The sequence below is a fragment of the Solanum lycopersicum genome, chromosome 4 (genome assembly GCF_036512215.1).
Source record: "Solanum lycopersicum chromosome 4, SLM_r2.1".
Taxonomy (NCBI): Eukaryota; Viridiplantae; Streptophyta; class Magnoliopsida; order Solanales; family Solanaceae; genus Solanum; species Solanum lycopersicum.
This window is the reverse complement of record NC_090803.1, coordinates 6,839,694-6,857,382: the sequence shown is the minus strand read 5'-3', so window position 1 is coordinate 6,857,382 and position 17,689 is coordinate 6,839,694. Positions and strand designations below refer to the sequence as shown.

At 34.6% G+C, this 17,689-nt stretch overlaps 1 protein-coding gene across 1 annotated transcript; it reads right to left on the bottom strand.

Annotated features, from left to right (window-relative positions):
• Positions 1–2,457: 2,457 nt before the first annotated feature.
• Positions 2,458–16,816, bottom strand: LOC101268090 (villin-2). Its single transcript, XM_004236560.5, has 23 exons — positions 16,107–16,816; positions 14,034–14,185; positions 13,751–13,850; positions 13,604–13,672; positions 13,290–13,526; positions 13,008–13,185; positions 12,003–12,135; positions 10,037–10,196; positions 9,816–9,963; positions 9,642–9,742; positions 9,397–9,555; positions 8,674–8,742; positions 8,531–8,599; positions 8,302–8,439; positions 7,338–7,466; positions 5,986–6,133; positions 5,879–5,889; positions 5,647–5,787; positions 5,438–5,563; positions 4,776–4,838; positions 3,918–4,212; positions 3,426–3,628; positions 2,458–2,947 (listed from the first exon to the last, which is right to left on the bottom strand). Exons 2-23 carry the CDS (start codon positions 14,087–14,089, stop codon positions 2,834–2,836), a joined length of 2,847 nt encoding a protein of 948 aa, XP_004236608.1. The 5' UTR covers positions 14,090–14,185; positions 16,107–16,816; the 3' UTR covers positions 2,458–2,833.
• Positions 16,817–17,689: the final 873 nt, after the last annotated feature.

Genomic DNA, 17,689 nt, shown 5'->3' with positions numbered 1-17,689 from the left:
TCTCTCCTTGTTCTCTCTATTTTCTTTATTCAAACCCTCTTTCTTTTACCCTAGTTAACATATAATTAAGTGTAAAAGATGGCAATAATACCCCACTAATTAACTTAGGGTTACCTCTTTTAACCCCCAAGAATTTGAGTTATTAATATAAACCCACGAAATCTATAATTAAGGAAAGAATAGTCCAAAAACGTCCCTTAAAACGTGTAAGGAAATCCGATTCTGCCTGGGATTTGCGCAACCTGTGACGGGCCGTCGTGCCTGCGACGGTCCGTCCTGCAGGTCGTCGCAAGAGTCAGAGAGTCAATTTCCACTGAACAATCTATGACGGTCCGTCACGCCTGTGACGGTCCGTCCTGCCATTCTGTCACGAAGTTCAGAGAGTCGATTTTCAGTACCCAATTTCAGATTTTCTAAGTGTTTTGAAACGAGACCCTGCGACAGTCCGTCGTGCCCATGACGGTCCGTCCTGCGTGTCCGTCACAGAGTTCAGAGAGTCGATTTCAGCACCCAAATTTCAGAATTTCTAAGTGTTTTGGGACGAGACACCCTCGACGGTCCGTCGTGACCATGACGTTCCATCGTGGGGTCCGTCGCTTCTGCCAGTTTTTCCAGAATTGAAGTCTGTTGCTCAAAACGACTAAACGGGTCGTTACAACTAAATATATTATTATATTCGGAGATCCATTCTCACCTTGTAGTCCCCATTTTCTTGATTTTTCTATTTGATGTTTTGTCCATATTGTTTACCAAGAAACATCTTTTTTTTTTCCTTTTGGCATTTAGAAACCACTATTAGTTCTTTTATCGTGTCACAACATACTTAGGTTAGATTCTAAAAGAAAATTATACATGCTGCTTAATATTCTTTTTTCCAATGTTTTTTTTTCTCAAAAGATGAAACTATGATAAGTGAAAGTGTTAAAAGAAATTTATGTAAATTAAAATGACAAGTAAAAAATTCATTTTCTTGAAATCAATACAGACTTTACTAAAGATAAAGATAAGATGGACGAAATTTTCTTTTATATATAGGTGATATCTCCGAAATGAAAATTTAGTCTCACGTTGGTTTTGGACATTGTTATTGGAAAAATTACATAAATTTATATATTTTAAAAAATAATTACAAATTTTAGCTGTACTTTTTATTTATTACCATTTATAGCAATACTATGTTAAATCTGCAATATGTATTAAAATTGAATTATGCATGTAATTTATATGAATTATAATTGTTTTTTGAAATATATTATGTTTGTGGTAAAATTAGACACATTATATTATAAGTGTATTAAAATGTGTGATAAATGTATTGACTATCATTAAAACTTGTATTATATGTAAATGATAACTTGTTCTTTGTAATATGTATTAAACTTGTATTATAAATGAATTAAAAGTGATTAAATGAAAAAAAAATATTATTGCTATAAATGGTAAATATTTTTTGTTAGTAGTATATATATGTAAAAATATATTATAATAAAAAAATATTTACTATTTGTAGCAATATTATATTTTTTTTCACTTGATCACTTTTAATTCAATTATAATACAAGTTTAATATATATTACAAAGAATAATTTATTATTCACATATAATACAAATTTTAATGATGAATAATACATTTATCACACATTTTAATACACTTATAATGCAATGTGAAATTTTTTTACCAAACAAACATGATATATTTCAAAAATAATTAGAATTCATATATAATGCATACATAATTCACTTTTAATACATATTACAAATTTAACAAAACATTACTACAAATAGTAATAAATAAAAAGTATCGCTAAAATCAATAATTATTTTTTAAAATGTATTGATTTATGTAATTTTTCCTTCTAAAAAATATTTGACTGTAAAAACATGAAGTTACAATACTACTGCTATTATAAATAGCAATTTATATACATATGTATCTTGATTTTTACTAATATTTTTATTTGGTACATAATATGAGTTTGAAAGCTTGTTTTGGATTGAGGCATAGCTTACGGACTAAGGTTGCATACGGACTACGATTGCATACAATAAACCCTTGTAGTCTAAACCCTCGCGACTAAGGGAAAGAGAAAATAGAGGTATTGCACAAAGCTCAATACTTGATCCCAAAAGAATTAAAAATTTTAAAAAATTGTTACAAGCAACACCACTTAATTATAAATGTAAATCATTAAACATTAACAAAGTTGTTCAACAAAACTCTCCAATAATGGAATTGCAAACCACCAAGAGATTAACTCTTGATACAATGTCCTTTTGATTTAGCAACCAAACAAACCTCAAATACATATGATATAAATATCTATGGCCAATATGTGAACTTATAAGTAATTCAGGAACCAAAGCATCGCCCTCGGTGGAATAGTCGAGCTGCATGCAAGCTGGCCTGGGATACAACCGTTTAAAAAACGAAAACAAGAGCAGAGCCACAAAGGTCTCTTGATGGCAAACCCCAAATGTTATATTCCTTTTTGTATAGGTTACAACATAATGTATACACCCTTTTAATTAACAAAATACATGACTTCAATGAACACAAACTCGGATACACTGATCAAATCAAAGAATCAACCACCTGACTGCTGATTTCCAATCGAAAAAAACCAAACTTCAAGCAGGCATCACAAAATCGTAAAAATAAAACTACCAGGAGCTATGGTCATTGAGAGAAGCAAATGAAAAAAAATGCTACATACACGATCCAGGCAATATGTACCTATAAAAGTAGGTTGCTCTGGCAAGAAACATGGGAACGGATGTCGAGAATTGCAACAACAAGATAGCAACAGGCCATTTGGTTTCTCCGATGCAGGATCTAGAAGAGATCAGTTTTCCTTTTGTGCATATCTTGTTTCCATTTAGGCAACTTGTAGAATGCTTCTTTCTTCATACCAAGTACAGACATAAATTCTTCATCCGATAGATAGGCCTGGAAGAGAATATCAGAAAAGAAAGATGGAGCTCAGCGATGTTGTAGGACTTAAAAGTAGGCATTATACATAAAACATACACTCAAACTTGAACTTGACCTCAGCTGACGAGAAAACACTCCAATTTTAAGTATGCACCTCTAAACACCTCAACTTGTCTCCACAGAGCCAGTTGAACACCAACTCACAAAATGCTTATCTAGACACCTCCAAAATTTATGTGTCACGTTAACGTCAGGAGTCCACGAGAAACAGTGGGGACAAGTTGAAGTGTTTAATTGTCAGTTGAGACCAAGTCGAATGTTTGATTATGTATTATGCCTTAAAAAGTATTCGAGTATTTATTGTATTAGTGCAAAGAGATATTGGCTTCAGATTCGACTGATTTTATGGACTTGTGAGAACTATTTGTTATATGATATGTATAGGAGTAATTACATCATATGAGGAATGCCAAAGAATGGTTGAGCTACAAACCTCTCTTCGCTTAAAATCAATCCCGGTGACAGGGTTGTCAGATTTAGCCTTCAGCTGTTCATAACTAAATATAGCTTGACCACTTTCATTTCCACCCTCATCCTGCTCTGGTTCTGACCCATTAGTTTCAGCAGGCTCAACAATCTCCTTAGGTTCTGAAACTTTTTCGGAATCTTGGACCTCAGCAGTAGAAAGATCACTTTCTGCTTTGGTGGAAAAGTAAACATTCAGGTATGTCAAACCACTTAAAGAGCTGAACTTAAAGGTAATTTTAAGTAGAATGATTTGATTTTCCATAGAAACAGTCAACTTTCACTTTTCATGCAGTCAATACTTCCCTCAATAACATCAACTGATAGCATAAGCACAATAATTTATGTAAATGCATGCACAAGCACTTAAAATTATGAATTAAAAGCACAAGATTAAGAGAAAAAAGAGATTTTGAAGTCGGTATAATAGCAAAAGGAAGAGCAAAACAGATTTTAATACCAGCAGGGCCAGAGTCTACTGATCGAACAGGAGAGCTTCTGCTTGATCGTACAGGTGAGCTTCTGTTTGATTGGACAGGAGAACCACTCTCACTCGACTGCTTTTTCTCAGCTGTAAGAACGTTAGATAATGCAGCTATTGCAGCTGCTCTTTGTGAAGAAGCCTGACTTGCTCCAGCAGGCCTCGGTGCAGAACCAGATTTTGGGGGAGATGGGGAACTGAAAGCCGAGTTTAAAGCAGCTAACGCTGAAGCCCTTTGGGTTGGCCCACCTGCCCCATTTGACCTTTGCTGATTCTGAAATATAGAGCAGGCTGTTAGCACATTGGGATTTTTTGAACATCTGAGATTTATCGCATTCCACATTTGATTGATAATGACAGAATCAACCGTTAACAACTACTGCTTAATAACCATGATATCTACACAGAATATTTTACTTATGTACACACTCATAATCTGTAACATTTTGGTACCCAAATATCCATTGCATTTTTTGGCAATTGTCGTTCTCCTATTCCACGGTCTTTATTTTCTAATATCACTTTCTTTTAGTTTTTCTATTTAACCACCCCAAAGGGGAGAGGGAGGGGGCTCTATATTATGATTCTAAAGAAAACCCACACAGAGATATGACACTTGCACAACCAAAAAGATTTTCTTCATTCTACAATGGCCAGCTTAGACAGGAAAAAGTAGTCACATATGCTATACATTGGTCTCTGAAAGGAATCATAAATTACATGATTCACAGATTTCAGTAGTCTTACAATGACAGAAATGGAAATGAGAAAACATTTGCAAATACGAAAAAAATTGGGCATAAACCCATCATTGCTTAAATGAAGTCAAGAAATTACCTCTGAAGCATGACCAACCCCAAAGAGTAGCATAACCTTCTTCTGGAATGAGTTTCCATGAGCCTGGTTAAATAGGAAGGTTAGTGCAATATACAGATTATAGAACTATTAGAGGTGAGATAATTGATGAACCAATAAGTTACAACCACAAATATATTGTAGTTAAAATGACTATTTAAAAGTTTCACCCTCATGGAAAGTAACTTTGCCTTCAACAGTGAGAAAGAAGAAGCTTCAATATGCTTGTTTAGTCCCTACTTCAAAGCTATTGTGTGAGATCTTCTCTAAGAGAGATCATTCAGTATCTTGTACAAGATGATTTATAATAACTGCATGATTTTGGTTTAAGGATCAGAAACAGGTATCCAAATATGTCATCAGTCTATCGTTATCAGTTGTTCAAAAACACATATACAAATACTGCAGGGTCTAGTCATCAAAGCTGAAATGGTAATTGAGTTCAGCATGCAAATACAATACTGTACAACTTATCAGTTCCATGTAAAAATTGCACCTCATCTCCCCATCCTCTCCGAAATCATAAAAGAAATGTTTAAATAAAGGATGACTAATGGAACTCTTCTATGGCATCAACATAGTGTCTACGAGTTCATGCCAGGAGGACTCATAATGACAATCAGACTAAAGGTTTAGTCACTTACACTGGCTTTTGCAGGATCCCATGAGAAAAATGTTGTAAAAAAGCAAGGTTCATTTCCTTCTGTGATTTTATAGAGTGGAACATTTGGTGATAATCCTTCCAAAGATGCAGCCATCTCCACGTATTTCTGTAATCATATTAGTGGATTAAAATGTTAATTAAAAACATGCTTGCATAATTGTAAATGCCTATGATAGCCTTGTGAATTACCTGTCCAATTTCAAAAGCGCTCTGCTTTTCTTTGGAGTCTGCTGACTGACCAACCCAAACAAACACTTCAGCATGTGTGTCGAGTAGTAAGACATCCTCGGTCAATAAATCATCTTGAGCAAAGTTGTAGATTTCTTCAACCTATCAAATGAGTAGAGAACAAATTTTAAAAACACAGTAAAAGGATGGAGCAGAAAGTGAGAAATTTTACACTTGTACTGTAGAACATTACCTCAAATTTTCCTGGATATCAATGTGATAACATGCAAATCATTAAAAAGATCGTTAGCAGATGAAAGCTAATAAAAAATCAAAAGAATTATAGAATAATAGGCATACCTTTATTAAATGAATAAGCAAACAAGTGGGGATCCCTGGAGACTTCTGGAGCCACTTTCTTGCTGGTATAACTTTGTTTTCCTCCAAGGGCAAACCAGAAAGCAGAGCTCTCTGTTCCTTCTTTAGTGTGTTTCACTGTTGCTCCTGGCTGAAGTTGCACAAAAAATTAAGTACATTAGTCCAGTGCAGGACATACACAAACATGAGGCATATCGATTGGGGATATCTTCTTCACAATTTCAGAGTGGATGTCAATATGCATGTGGATACTTAAAACTACACAACCGGTACAACACACAAATCAAAGCTATGCTATCTGCTACAAGCTAGAAATCATAAAAGTATACGCTTAATATCCACGAAACTAAGTAATGAAACTTCAGCCTTTTGTGATTGCAACGAAAAGTCAGCGGCAAGAACAATCATATGAAATTTGAGGTTGGTAGCCACTTTCTTGATTATTTCATTATTCATTCCAGGTAAAAAAGAAAAGCTGAAACACTAGTCAAAACCAATGAAGATGAAGAGGTGTCCATGCAATCATTTCTAGCTATAATGCTGTATATTTTGCTAAAATTTCACCACCGTGGATATACATCTTAACAGATGCAGGCTATGCTTGCATTTTTCATATTTCAAATAGTTATTCAGTCACGATGTTACTGTATAACAACCTGACGACTGTAATTTGATCAAGGTAAGTTTATGAAATTTCACTGCATCATCTCTCAATTAGTGCATTTTAAGATGGTTTCGCTTTCTTACAAAGTGCATTTAAAATCGTTCTACAGCATCAAAGTAAAAGAAATGTTTCATGCATATGGAGACATTTATTAATGACTAATGAAAATAGATGCATCCTTCATCAAGCACAGACATAATGATACCATCATACAAGCACAACCAGTCACACAAGGTGAACTCTTATGAACTGAGTGGAATCTGCTCGAGACATTTGCCAAAAAAAAAATTACCAAAATTTTAAGCAGGATAAAACGTGACATTTTGTCCAACTGGAGTAGATTATTACCCTCCATGCTAGCACTCAAATGATGAGGATTGCCAGATAACAACTTCAAGCAACTTTCACCATACAAAACTCACATATACTGTAGACAACTATACACTTCATTTCATGGTAATTTATTCTATATCTAGCGGAACTCACATTAACTCAGTGGGGATCTGCCTATGAGAAAAGAAACTTAAATTCACCTCAAGTCTTTGAATATTTCAAAGCAAAACCATAAGCAATTTCTCCCGGAGTACTTAAAAGATTGAACCCTTCCTAGTCATAAAGAGAATGATGGGAAAAAGGTGAGAAGTCTTTCCAGTTTCAATAAACATCTCACCTTCAAGAATTCTGCAACCTTTGCTGCTAATTGCTGCTGCTCATAAGAACTCTGGTTACCATGCCAACTGAATAATGAAGAGCCAGATTGCAGAAGAAAACACTCATTAGAGTTCAGTGAACTTGGCACCTGACAGTTCCGACACAGAAAAAAATAAAAATAAGCAATCCCCGTAGAAAATTTTATTTTTATAAGTTCACAGTAATTTGTATACTAAGAGAACTGCAACTTTCACTAATCACAGAATACAGTCATCGACAAAGCCAGACAAGTTGTCTGAATTAGAATTAATGGGCTCTCATCATTACCAACACAATCAAGTATAATTCAATGATATCATAACTGCAAAAAATACAAAAGATTTACATAGTAGACGTCAACGATTGGGATTAAGGCTAATTCAATGATATCATAACTGCAAAAAATACAAAAGATTTACATAGTAGACGTCAACGATTGGGACTAAGGCTTTGTAGCTGTACTACACTGATATTCAGTCTGATGTTCGTAAAGAGTTCTTTGTTCTGGTTTGAGAACATAAATGTCCATGTAAGAATCATTCTGGCATTACTGGTTCCTTTTACGGATTATAAAAAACACTTGTACATCAAGAGAACCACTAGTTGCAGAAAATCCGTAATTTGCCCTTGAAGGCATTATTTAGTATTGAAGCAAAATAAGCTCAAGAACAACGGGGTGGATACTGAGGACTAATACCAGATGTGAAAAAGAGATGTGAAGACTCGAAGAAAGATTATATCAAGTTATCAACCTGGGGAGTAGCTACTCATCTATCTAAAAACAGGTTGGCATATCATATGAAGTAACATCAACAAGATAATTATAGGAGAACAGGTACTGTAGGAAGAAAGGATATTATCTGCTTCAAATACTAAAACAATTAAGATAATCTGCAACCTTATAGACCAAAACAAGAAGAAAAAGTTGAAGGTCATAAGCTTACAGCATCCACTTGAACCGCTTTGTTATTATGCACAGAAGTTCCAGATAACCGAATAAGTGCAACTGAATCAGCAGTATAGGTTTCATCATTCAAGCCTTTGTCAGCAATATAGTTTTTGTAGCCAGTGCTCAAACCACCCTGAGGAAAATCAAAATTCATCAGGGCTATTGATGATGTAAATCAAGTACTGCAGCAACAGCAGCCTGTATTATGCTGTATGACGACGTACCTTAAGGACCAACATGGGCTGGAAGATTGCAACAAACTGTGGAGGTTCTTTCCCTTGAAACACTCGACCCTGGACAATGTTTAGTGTCGAATTAAAACCTTGCCAACTTTAGAGAGAGACAACCAATATGTGACAAGTAATACCAGCACAGGTCTTCCTTTGAGTGAATTGCACATTGTACTGGCCAATCGAGCAGCCGTGATTTGGTCCTCCTGTATCAAGACACAACTTTATCACATATGGAAACTGGATAAGTCCTTTAGACTCACTACCTATCTCCAAGAAAGCAGAAAGATGGTACACAAACTAAGAAAGGGGGGTACTAGATGAAAGCCATGGCTGGTTTTTTTAGTTCTTTCAATTTCACTTTGACCCCTTCCCCTGGTGGAGAAGATCAGAATCTCCTACCATTACAAACTAAAACAAATAGTATTATTCCAGTAAATTACTTATTCCTAGAAGTGCATTCTTACTACAAACCTCACTTTAAAGCACTTTATCTATTATTAAAATCACATCTACCTCACTCTAGTGTAATAAATCCTTTTTTAGGTAAGACTTTCTTTTATAACTATCTCCACGCTAATCAAATTAAAGAACAGTTCACAAGTACAAACATATGAGAATCATTTACACAATTGAAGTTCTTAGATGTACCATTATATTTTTTTGTTTCGTTTCCTTTGCATTACATTTTTTGGTTTCATTTCCTTTTTTCACCAGGTCCATGAAGGGCTAGCTCACAAGCAAGTTAAAACAAATGATAACTATAATTCTCAGATGCATGGCATATCAACTTAATTATCAAATAAAATTTATGGGAAGAAATGCATGGACCCTTGAATTGCAGTGACAATCCACATTACCTCAATACTATCCTTTCCAATCCACCAACATAGATAGTAATCGTCTCTCCTTTCATGAGAATGGTAGTTGTAGAGAACCACATAGCAATCTCCACTGTAGAATTTACCAATATCTTCTTTTGGGACAGGTGTCTTTGCATTACCATTTATGCGCCATACCTAATAAATCTCATATTTTTAGTAAAACAAGCTGGTTATATCAACACACATTGGTGAAGAAATGGAAATAACAGTGCTGATCAGACCTCTAATTTTCCACCCTCTTCAAGCAACGGAGGCACTTCCTCAATTACAGGAGCACTTTTGCTGGCACCTTTGACGCCAGCACCTTGCTGCTTCAGCAAAGCTGTAAAGATGCGAGAACTTAGAACTACTGGCACCAAACAACATTACACTTCACAAGTAGAGAAAAAATTTACCTGCTACTTTTCCTCTTCCCTCTTCAGGGGCAGGTGCAGATCCTGATGGCCAAGAGTCAAAGTTGGACTTGAATGAATGGGTTTCATAACCTTGAATAACCCGGGTTACACGCGTTGCCTTGGGTCTATTTTCAGAGACAAGATATTCCTGGGGATATCACAAGCCATTTAGCAACTAAAAGTCGTATCAAATAACTAACATGTGGACTAAACAATTCTACCTCTGCAGTTTGAATGGCAGCTTTCCTCTCCTCCAGTTGAGTTACACGACCAATCCAAACAAACACCTCAGCACCGCAATCCAAAAGATAGCATTTATTGTTTTCCAAGCTAGACTTTGAAAGTTCACCATCTACAGGACTGACTTGACCATCAGTGATGCTGCAAAATGAGGAAGCAATCAGCTTCAGCAGCAACACCAGCATAAGGTTGATATAAAAAATTCAGTGATGAGAAAGTAGCAAGCATAAGGGCATTGCAATAGACATAGAAATGGAAAACACGAGAGAATTAATTAGAGCGATTCAGTGTAAAGATCTTCTACCATGAAGAAGTCATGTTCAGCAGTTCAAGGTCAATCAAGGATGTTAAATAATTTTGATATGCATCATCATAAACCATAGATAGAACATGAGCTGATAATACACGACATGCACCCGACAAAACAAAATTCCAAATATCCCATCATGCATCTTCATTTCCTTGCTTATTTTTCCGGCCAATATTTATGTATTCACTGATCCCAAGTCCAAAACATTCAAGCTCCTCTCGGACATTCTACCATTACATCCCTCCCACCCCCCACACAATATCCCAACAAAACAACCTCTTCAAATCTTCCAACAGGGATATTCTCTAGGAGATGTCCAGCAATGATTGCAACCAGCACCGTGCAAGAATACATCAACCATAAACTTGTCAAACTTCATCAATGAAAGTTATTCAGTTTTCACATGCCCATGAGTTGATAAGGGATGCAAATCAGAAAAGTAATTCCTCCAATGTCATCCCCGGTCTTCAGGGCCTGAACACAAGGCACATCTCTCAAATTTTATCTTCTTTCTTTTCTTCTTTGTGTCTAACAACATATACCAAGATCAAGGAAATGTGGTTCTAGTGATTCTTCTTTTGATAACTATTATCCCAAACTCGACCAGTAACCAGCTAGCTTCGATCACTTCAAATATGCAAGAACCAATTGAATTTGAACGCAAATGATCTCATCTCATAGTTCTTTCACTTCGTCCGGTTTGTAATCAGCCCCGAGGATCCAGGCTAGGTGTATACTACTTCTATAGTATGACTAATCTTTACCTCTTAGCATCATTGAAAATCTAAAACCATTTCCCTCAAATAAGAACATTTATAATATCAGTAAGAGACAACAATCCAGAACATGCTAAATCCAGTGTTTTGGATGGCGAAAGGCGACAAGGGCCTGCCTCGCCACGCGGCGAGGCGCTTGCCTTTTTGAATCAAGGCGCCAATGAATACCAAAAATTAAAAATATTTAATTGCATATTTTATCCAAAATCTTAATAGTAATAACACATATTAGCAAATATTCAATTCAAAAACCAATAGTAGATACTAAAAAGGAGTCGCGCAGCAGCAAATTTGGAAAATAGAAAAAAAAAACCTAATTTTGACTAATATCGTTAAGTCAAATCTTTAAAGAAAAATTAAATAAAAAAGGCGGGCCATTTTTGTCGCCATTAGATCGCCATGGGTCGCTTTTGTATGTCGCCTTTGGCGATGAGGCGCTCGCCATTCACAACACTGGCTAAATCTAACAAGATAAATCATAAATAGTTTGCTCCTAGATAAACTATGGATCACTCAAGGAACTCAAAGTTCTGCTTTCCTACGCCTCAACTGATTAACTTCATAGGGTACAGCTACCTCCTACCACCACGAGTATCACATAACATTGTCAACTAAGGGTTGGATACATTGGAATAAATCACCTAGTATTTTTGTTTCCACTGGGATTTGAACTTGAGACCTCATGGGTCTCAACCCACATCATTGATCACTAAGCCACACATGTAGCGTGCAGAACTAAAAAATGTCCTTTGACTATCCCCCCAAAAAAGGGGACTCAAAGTTGCCAATATGAATTACTAACAAGTTACAATTGAGTCACCAACCTAATAACAAACATAAGATAAAAGGAGGCAACAATACCTGCTAAGTTTAGGAGGTGTCTTCTCGGGAACAATATCATCTTCAGTAATAACCTTTTTGCTAATTGGAGCAAATCCACCAAACAAAACCCAGAATGATCCAGAATCAGACTCAGCTTGCAAATTTCCATCATCTGAGATATACATAAGAGAAGTAAGAAGGAGTAGTCAAGCCCAGAGTTATTTCGTAAAAATTTAGGGAGTAACAAAAGAGTGATATGTTAGGCGCCACACATGATGGATAAACGAACATATTGACTCTATCCAACCCAATCTGCATGGTGTTGACATCATAATGATAGATTATTCCCCCTATAGCTTTCTAAGTTTTAACGTTTGTTCCCTATCTTGGTTGATCAGATCTTTTTCATGGGTGTAAGCAGTTTAGTTCCGCCTTTTAGTTGAATCGAATGATTCTCTCCCACAATATCTATTAGCAAAGATATAAAAAATTGTTCTTTCACACAAGAAGCATTCATGTAAAACAAAATTCACCCAAATTTATTAATCACATCTTTTGCACATTTTGAAATATTTTATTCATTGTTCTCATGAATCAAATCAATTGTGGCACACATAATATGCTTAAAAGCATAGAAGCATTCCATAGAGAACACTATTTGAAAACTTTCCACCAAAGGTTTTAAACATAATATCTAGGAACACATTATTTTTATAAGCATAGTATCTCGGAATACATTTGTGAAAAGTTTCAAATATTGTATAAAAATAGTACTTGCTCCATCCATCCCGATATCAGCTTCCTACTTTGATTTTGATGGTCAAATTAACAGAAGTTAAGAATGATATTAGGCAGTTACTTTTCATATGAAAGTACACTTGAAAATTGAAATGCTACCAAATGCTTAAGTATTAGTTGCAAGATATACCAGAATAACCTTTTTACCAATCAGATTCAAACAACGCAAGTTAAATTAAGATAAAGAAAGTGCAGAAATATATTCAACTTGATCCACTTCTCTTATAATTTTCCATGGCAACGTACCAACAATTGCAACATCACACGTCCCCTCATGATATTTTTCCTTCAAAAACTGAATAACTTCCAATGCTTTGGCCCTTTCTTGGATATTGGAGTTTGCACCATTGAATTGATATATCTTGTCTTTAGTGTCCAGAATGAACACATCATCATGATTTAGAGAGGACCGGGAGAATGGAACCTGACAAGTGACAATATTTTCAACTCGGTTATAATCAATTCAACCACAATCCAAATAAACTACGCAAGTCCTGATGATCTCACACACAAGTTGTTAAGACATACCTGCTTCATCCTTACTACTCGTTTACCCTTGCAAATATACAGCTTTGTTTCAAATTCTTCCTCCTCTGGTTTCTTGAACCCAGATGCAACACCACCCTCCAGAGGTATAATACATGGTTTGAAGTATGACAAAAATTTGTCAGTTTCGTGACCTTGGACTTCTCGATACTGTACTGCTCGCCCTCCAAGGACCACATCAAGCTCCACTGTTTTGATAGCTGCAGTTCCAGCTTCATCCTAACAAATCATCCACTTTAAAAAACAGAAAAATAACATAAGCTAATCTATAAGGAAGAATGAAACTGAGTTCATACCTGACTAGTATTCTTTCCAAGCCAGAAATGTATATCATACAAATAAGCACCACCCTTTCCTGAAGTTGTCTGACATATAAATGCAAACATTCCGTAAAGATAACACGGTGTAAAATAAACCAAAAAGTTGTATATCAATATATGTACCTGCAAGATGATGTATGAATCTCCGGAGTAAAATTTACCATAATCAGATTTTGGCAAAGGAACTGGTTGGAAATCCTCAATTCTCCAAATTTCAGTCCCTCTAGATAAAGTTAAGTTGAAACTGAACTTCAAAATTTCTGAGCAGACCAAGTTTAAATAATAAATAATTAAGATAAAATTACAAGGACTACTAAACAGTCAGACCACAACTAAACACCTTACGACTTCCTGTAAATAGTATGAATTCAAGAAATACCAACGAACCAAACTCGGTTAAGGATACACTCTTTGACCTGCACCCTGAAATGCAGGATCCAAAGTTTTCACAGAGCCAGACATTGTGCAAAGTCCTCCTTGTTACCACTTCTTTCAACAAAGGAAACTGGAATGCTGAAGTTTCTAACCACAGCTATCTCAATATTCTGACAAAACCAACTGTAAAATGGAAAATGAGAGTAATAAGTATTAGTGGAATATAGACCAAATTGAAAATGCAACAACTTAGGAAATAAATTGATGTTTACAGTAACACATCAGAATGAAATCTTCATAAGAACAAATCAATCCTAAAACAGAAAGTTCTTCATATTTGAAGCCATGATACAGTTTCTTCAACTTCCCAATGTTTGTTCCACAACTTATTAAGAAGCTAGAAATCATACTACAAGCACTACTACCACTACTACTACGTGTCAGTCCCATACAAGTTAGAATCAGCTTTATGAGTCCTCACCGACCAAGTTTTTTCCCATTTAAGTTCAGATCATGTCATACCATACCAAAAGAAAAACAGAGAATAAATTATATATAGTGAAATCTATGATAAGGTCAAATATCCTACAAAAGCAATAAGCTCAAAATCAACATACTAACAAGACCAAAACCTTTTCTCAACCAGTAGACATCTATATCTTCCATTATAACCTATCTTTACCTAAGTCTGCATTTATTTCAAGAAATTGCAATTCTTTTGAGACAACTTCCTTCTATGTGATTTTAAATCAACTTCATCCCCTTGAAATCAATACTCTTTCTCCACTCATTGGGAATTCTACCACCTTTCTCCACTCGTTGGAAATTCTACCACTTCTTAGTATTGCATTCAATAGCTCAGTTAGTTATTATACTCCAACCTCTCCGAAACACTTCCATACCCATGAGGGAATAATATTATGCCAACACGCTTTTCTAGTCCTCATATTTCTCATGGCATCATTTACTCCTGTCGGCCTAATTCTACGAGTGTAACTACAGTTTCTATCGTGTACGGACGTGTGGAGGTCCAAAATGTTATTCTTTTGGTTCGAGTTGAACAAGTGATCAACTCTCTATCTCTCATTGACCTATCTACTATCAACACTTGGTGAGAATCATCTTCAATACACTTCCCCATGTTTAAATTCTTATCCTTTTTATTAATCAATCATGCTAGTTTAAACATGTCTTTCTCCCCTTCTCGTGTCCCTAACTTTTGGTACCAGCCATCTTGAGCTTCCCCTCTAGCTTTACTCATAGCCTTCTTAGTTTTCCTTTGGCTCTCTTGCACACTTTAAAAGTTCCTCCGTCTTCTGCTTTTGGCAACTTCCTATAGAACTCTCTGTTTTAAAAAACAGACTAACAGTAAATCCATCACCAACATTAATTCACTGCAAATTCCAAACAATTAAGAAACCGGTAAAAGATATACAACAAACATCCTCAATTAACATATCTTCCTCTATGCTCATTGAACCAGCTATGCTCAGAATGAGACGAACTATCAAGGACGCAGAGAAGCATTGTTACATCAGCAACATTGCATGCTTCTTAACTTAACTTTCCTATAGCCCAATCTAAGTAACTACTAGTAGACCTCAATCCCAAGCTAAGCTGGGATCAGCTACATGAATCCTCAATATCCATTCCGCTCCATTCAAAAACTCAATAATCAGTTCATCAAAATTCATACATAACATACACCAGAAAGTAATGATCTTTTGCAAGATCACCTAATAATCAAACATACTCATCCAAAATTCACAAATTTTAACCAAAAACAAAAGTCAAATGACCATTCTCCAAAACAACATTTGACAAATTTAAACAAAAGAGTTCATCTTTAATCAACCAATAGAATGAACAGATCAAACAAAATCCAGCATATCAATTAATCAAATTCCTCAATACCTCAAAACTAAACTAAAGCACAGATCTTCACTCATCAGATTATTCAAAAACAACAACAACAACAACAACAAAATAATTAGACCAAAATAAACACATCACATCAATTCAATTCACAAAAACAAGATCTGAGCAAGGACAATCGAAAAACCCCAAATGATCAAAAACCCTCAAAATGATTAAGAAAACACACCTATTCCTCCTCTACAGAGAGATCTATGCAGCAAAAACTCTCCCTCCACAGAGAAGATAAACCAAAAGGGTATTCAAAACACAGAAGAAAAAGGGGTTATGCAAAGCTGGCGAAATATGAAAAAGTGGTACACCAAAAAGGAAGTGAATAATTGAAGTAATGGGGTTCCAAGATTGTATATTTTGGACCTCCCCTTTTCTCCCTTTGCCTGGAAAATGATTGTACCGTACTAATTATTTTTTTGATATTCTTTTTTTTTTTGCAGATATACAGAGAGACAGTATATATATACGAAAATCAAGAACAAAAAAAAGAAGAAAATTCAGACAAATTTATATATTTTTATGGAGACAGAGGTGTAGAGAGAGAAACTATGAAGAAGAAGATATTGAAATGTTGAAAAAAATTGAGTCTTTGACAGATGAAGAAGGGAGGCACCGGCCATTCTTGTTTTCTTTTTTGGCTTTTTTTTTTTTTTTTTGCAAAATAGGGTTTAATCGAGGGCTTTGAAGAAATGATAAAGTTATCACGAAGTTAATATTAATCTTATTGGAATCATAACGTTAGCTAAATACTTTTGTCGAAATTAGGTTGACTACATTTCACTTCTCAATATAGGACTATTTTCTTGAAATAGAGGAGTATAATATTGTGAAGCATAGATAGTTATATTTCTTGTTCGATTGCTCATGATATTTGTGTTTTGTTATTCTTTAAATTAATATGTTAAAGTTATAGTTATATGATCTATAAGTTATAGATTTGAGTCGTGAAATCAGTCATCGATATCTATGACAAAGAATATTGTCTATCTTATATACTCTTTTGGAATAAAGGATATGGCCTTTTTTTTCTGATTTTTGAAAATTAAATTTTGAAGCAAAAATAAAATTATATTTATGATATATATATGATGGATCAAAATCATAATATCATTAATCAATACTTGTTTTAAGATAAATTACCTACATGACATCTCTTAATTGTGATCCTTCTAGATATTTGCATAGACACAAAACGTTTGTGCCTAAGATAATATTCACATAAGTTTATATACATCTTACTATTTTTCTGAATACTTATTTATTATGTGAATATAAGTATGACATAACTATGTTCAATAATACTTAAAAAGTAAATATTATTAAATATGAAAAAATTTCAAAAAAAGTTTATATTCTAAAATAAAAATCATAATATGGTCTAGTTAAAAATTATATTCAATATTGTAAAGTCAAATGCAATTTTGAATTGTCTTCTCACTCAAAAATCAAATTTAAACAATATTTAAAAAATAATCTTTCTGCCTTGGCATGATTTTAAAGGGAAAAAATTCACATGAGGAAAATAATATTTGAATTATTAAGATCAATTCAAGAATTATAATTTCTAGTTAGAGTAATTAGGTCAGCAATATCCTTCAAGGTTTTCTCCAATTTCTTTCTTTTACTCTCTTTTAAATATGATAAATATATTATTATTATAATAAAATAATTTCATAAATAAAATTTAAAGAGGATAAAGTGCACATATATATTATCTTATAAGGACAAGGAGATTGCTTTTAATTAATCATCAACTGA

Excerpts from the sequence above, each read along its gene's own strand:
- LOC101268090 (XM_004236560.5), bottom strand. The coding sequence starts at position 14,089 with ATGTCTGGCTCTGTGAAAACTTTGGATCCTGCATTTCAGGGTGCAGGT. Across the intron at positions 6,134-7,337 it reads AGGTTGCAGAATTCTTGAAG|CCAGGAGCAACAGTGAAACA; the intron begins GTGAGATGTTTA and ends GTGCAACTTCAG. Across the intron at positions 3,629-3,917 it reads AGTAGACTCTGGCCCTGCTG|AAAGTGATCTTTCTACTGCT; the intron begins GTATTAAAATCT and ends CCACCAAAGCAG.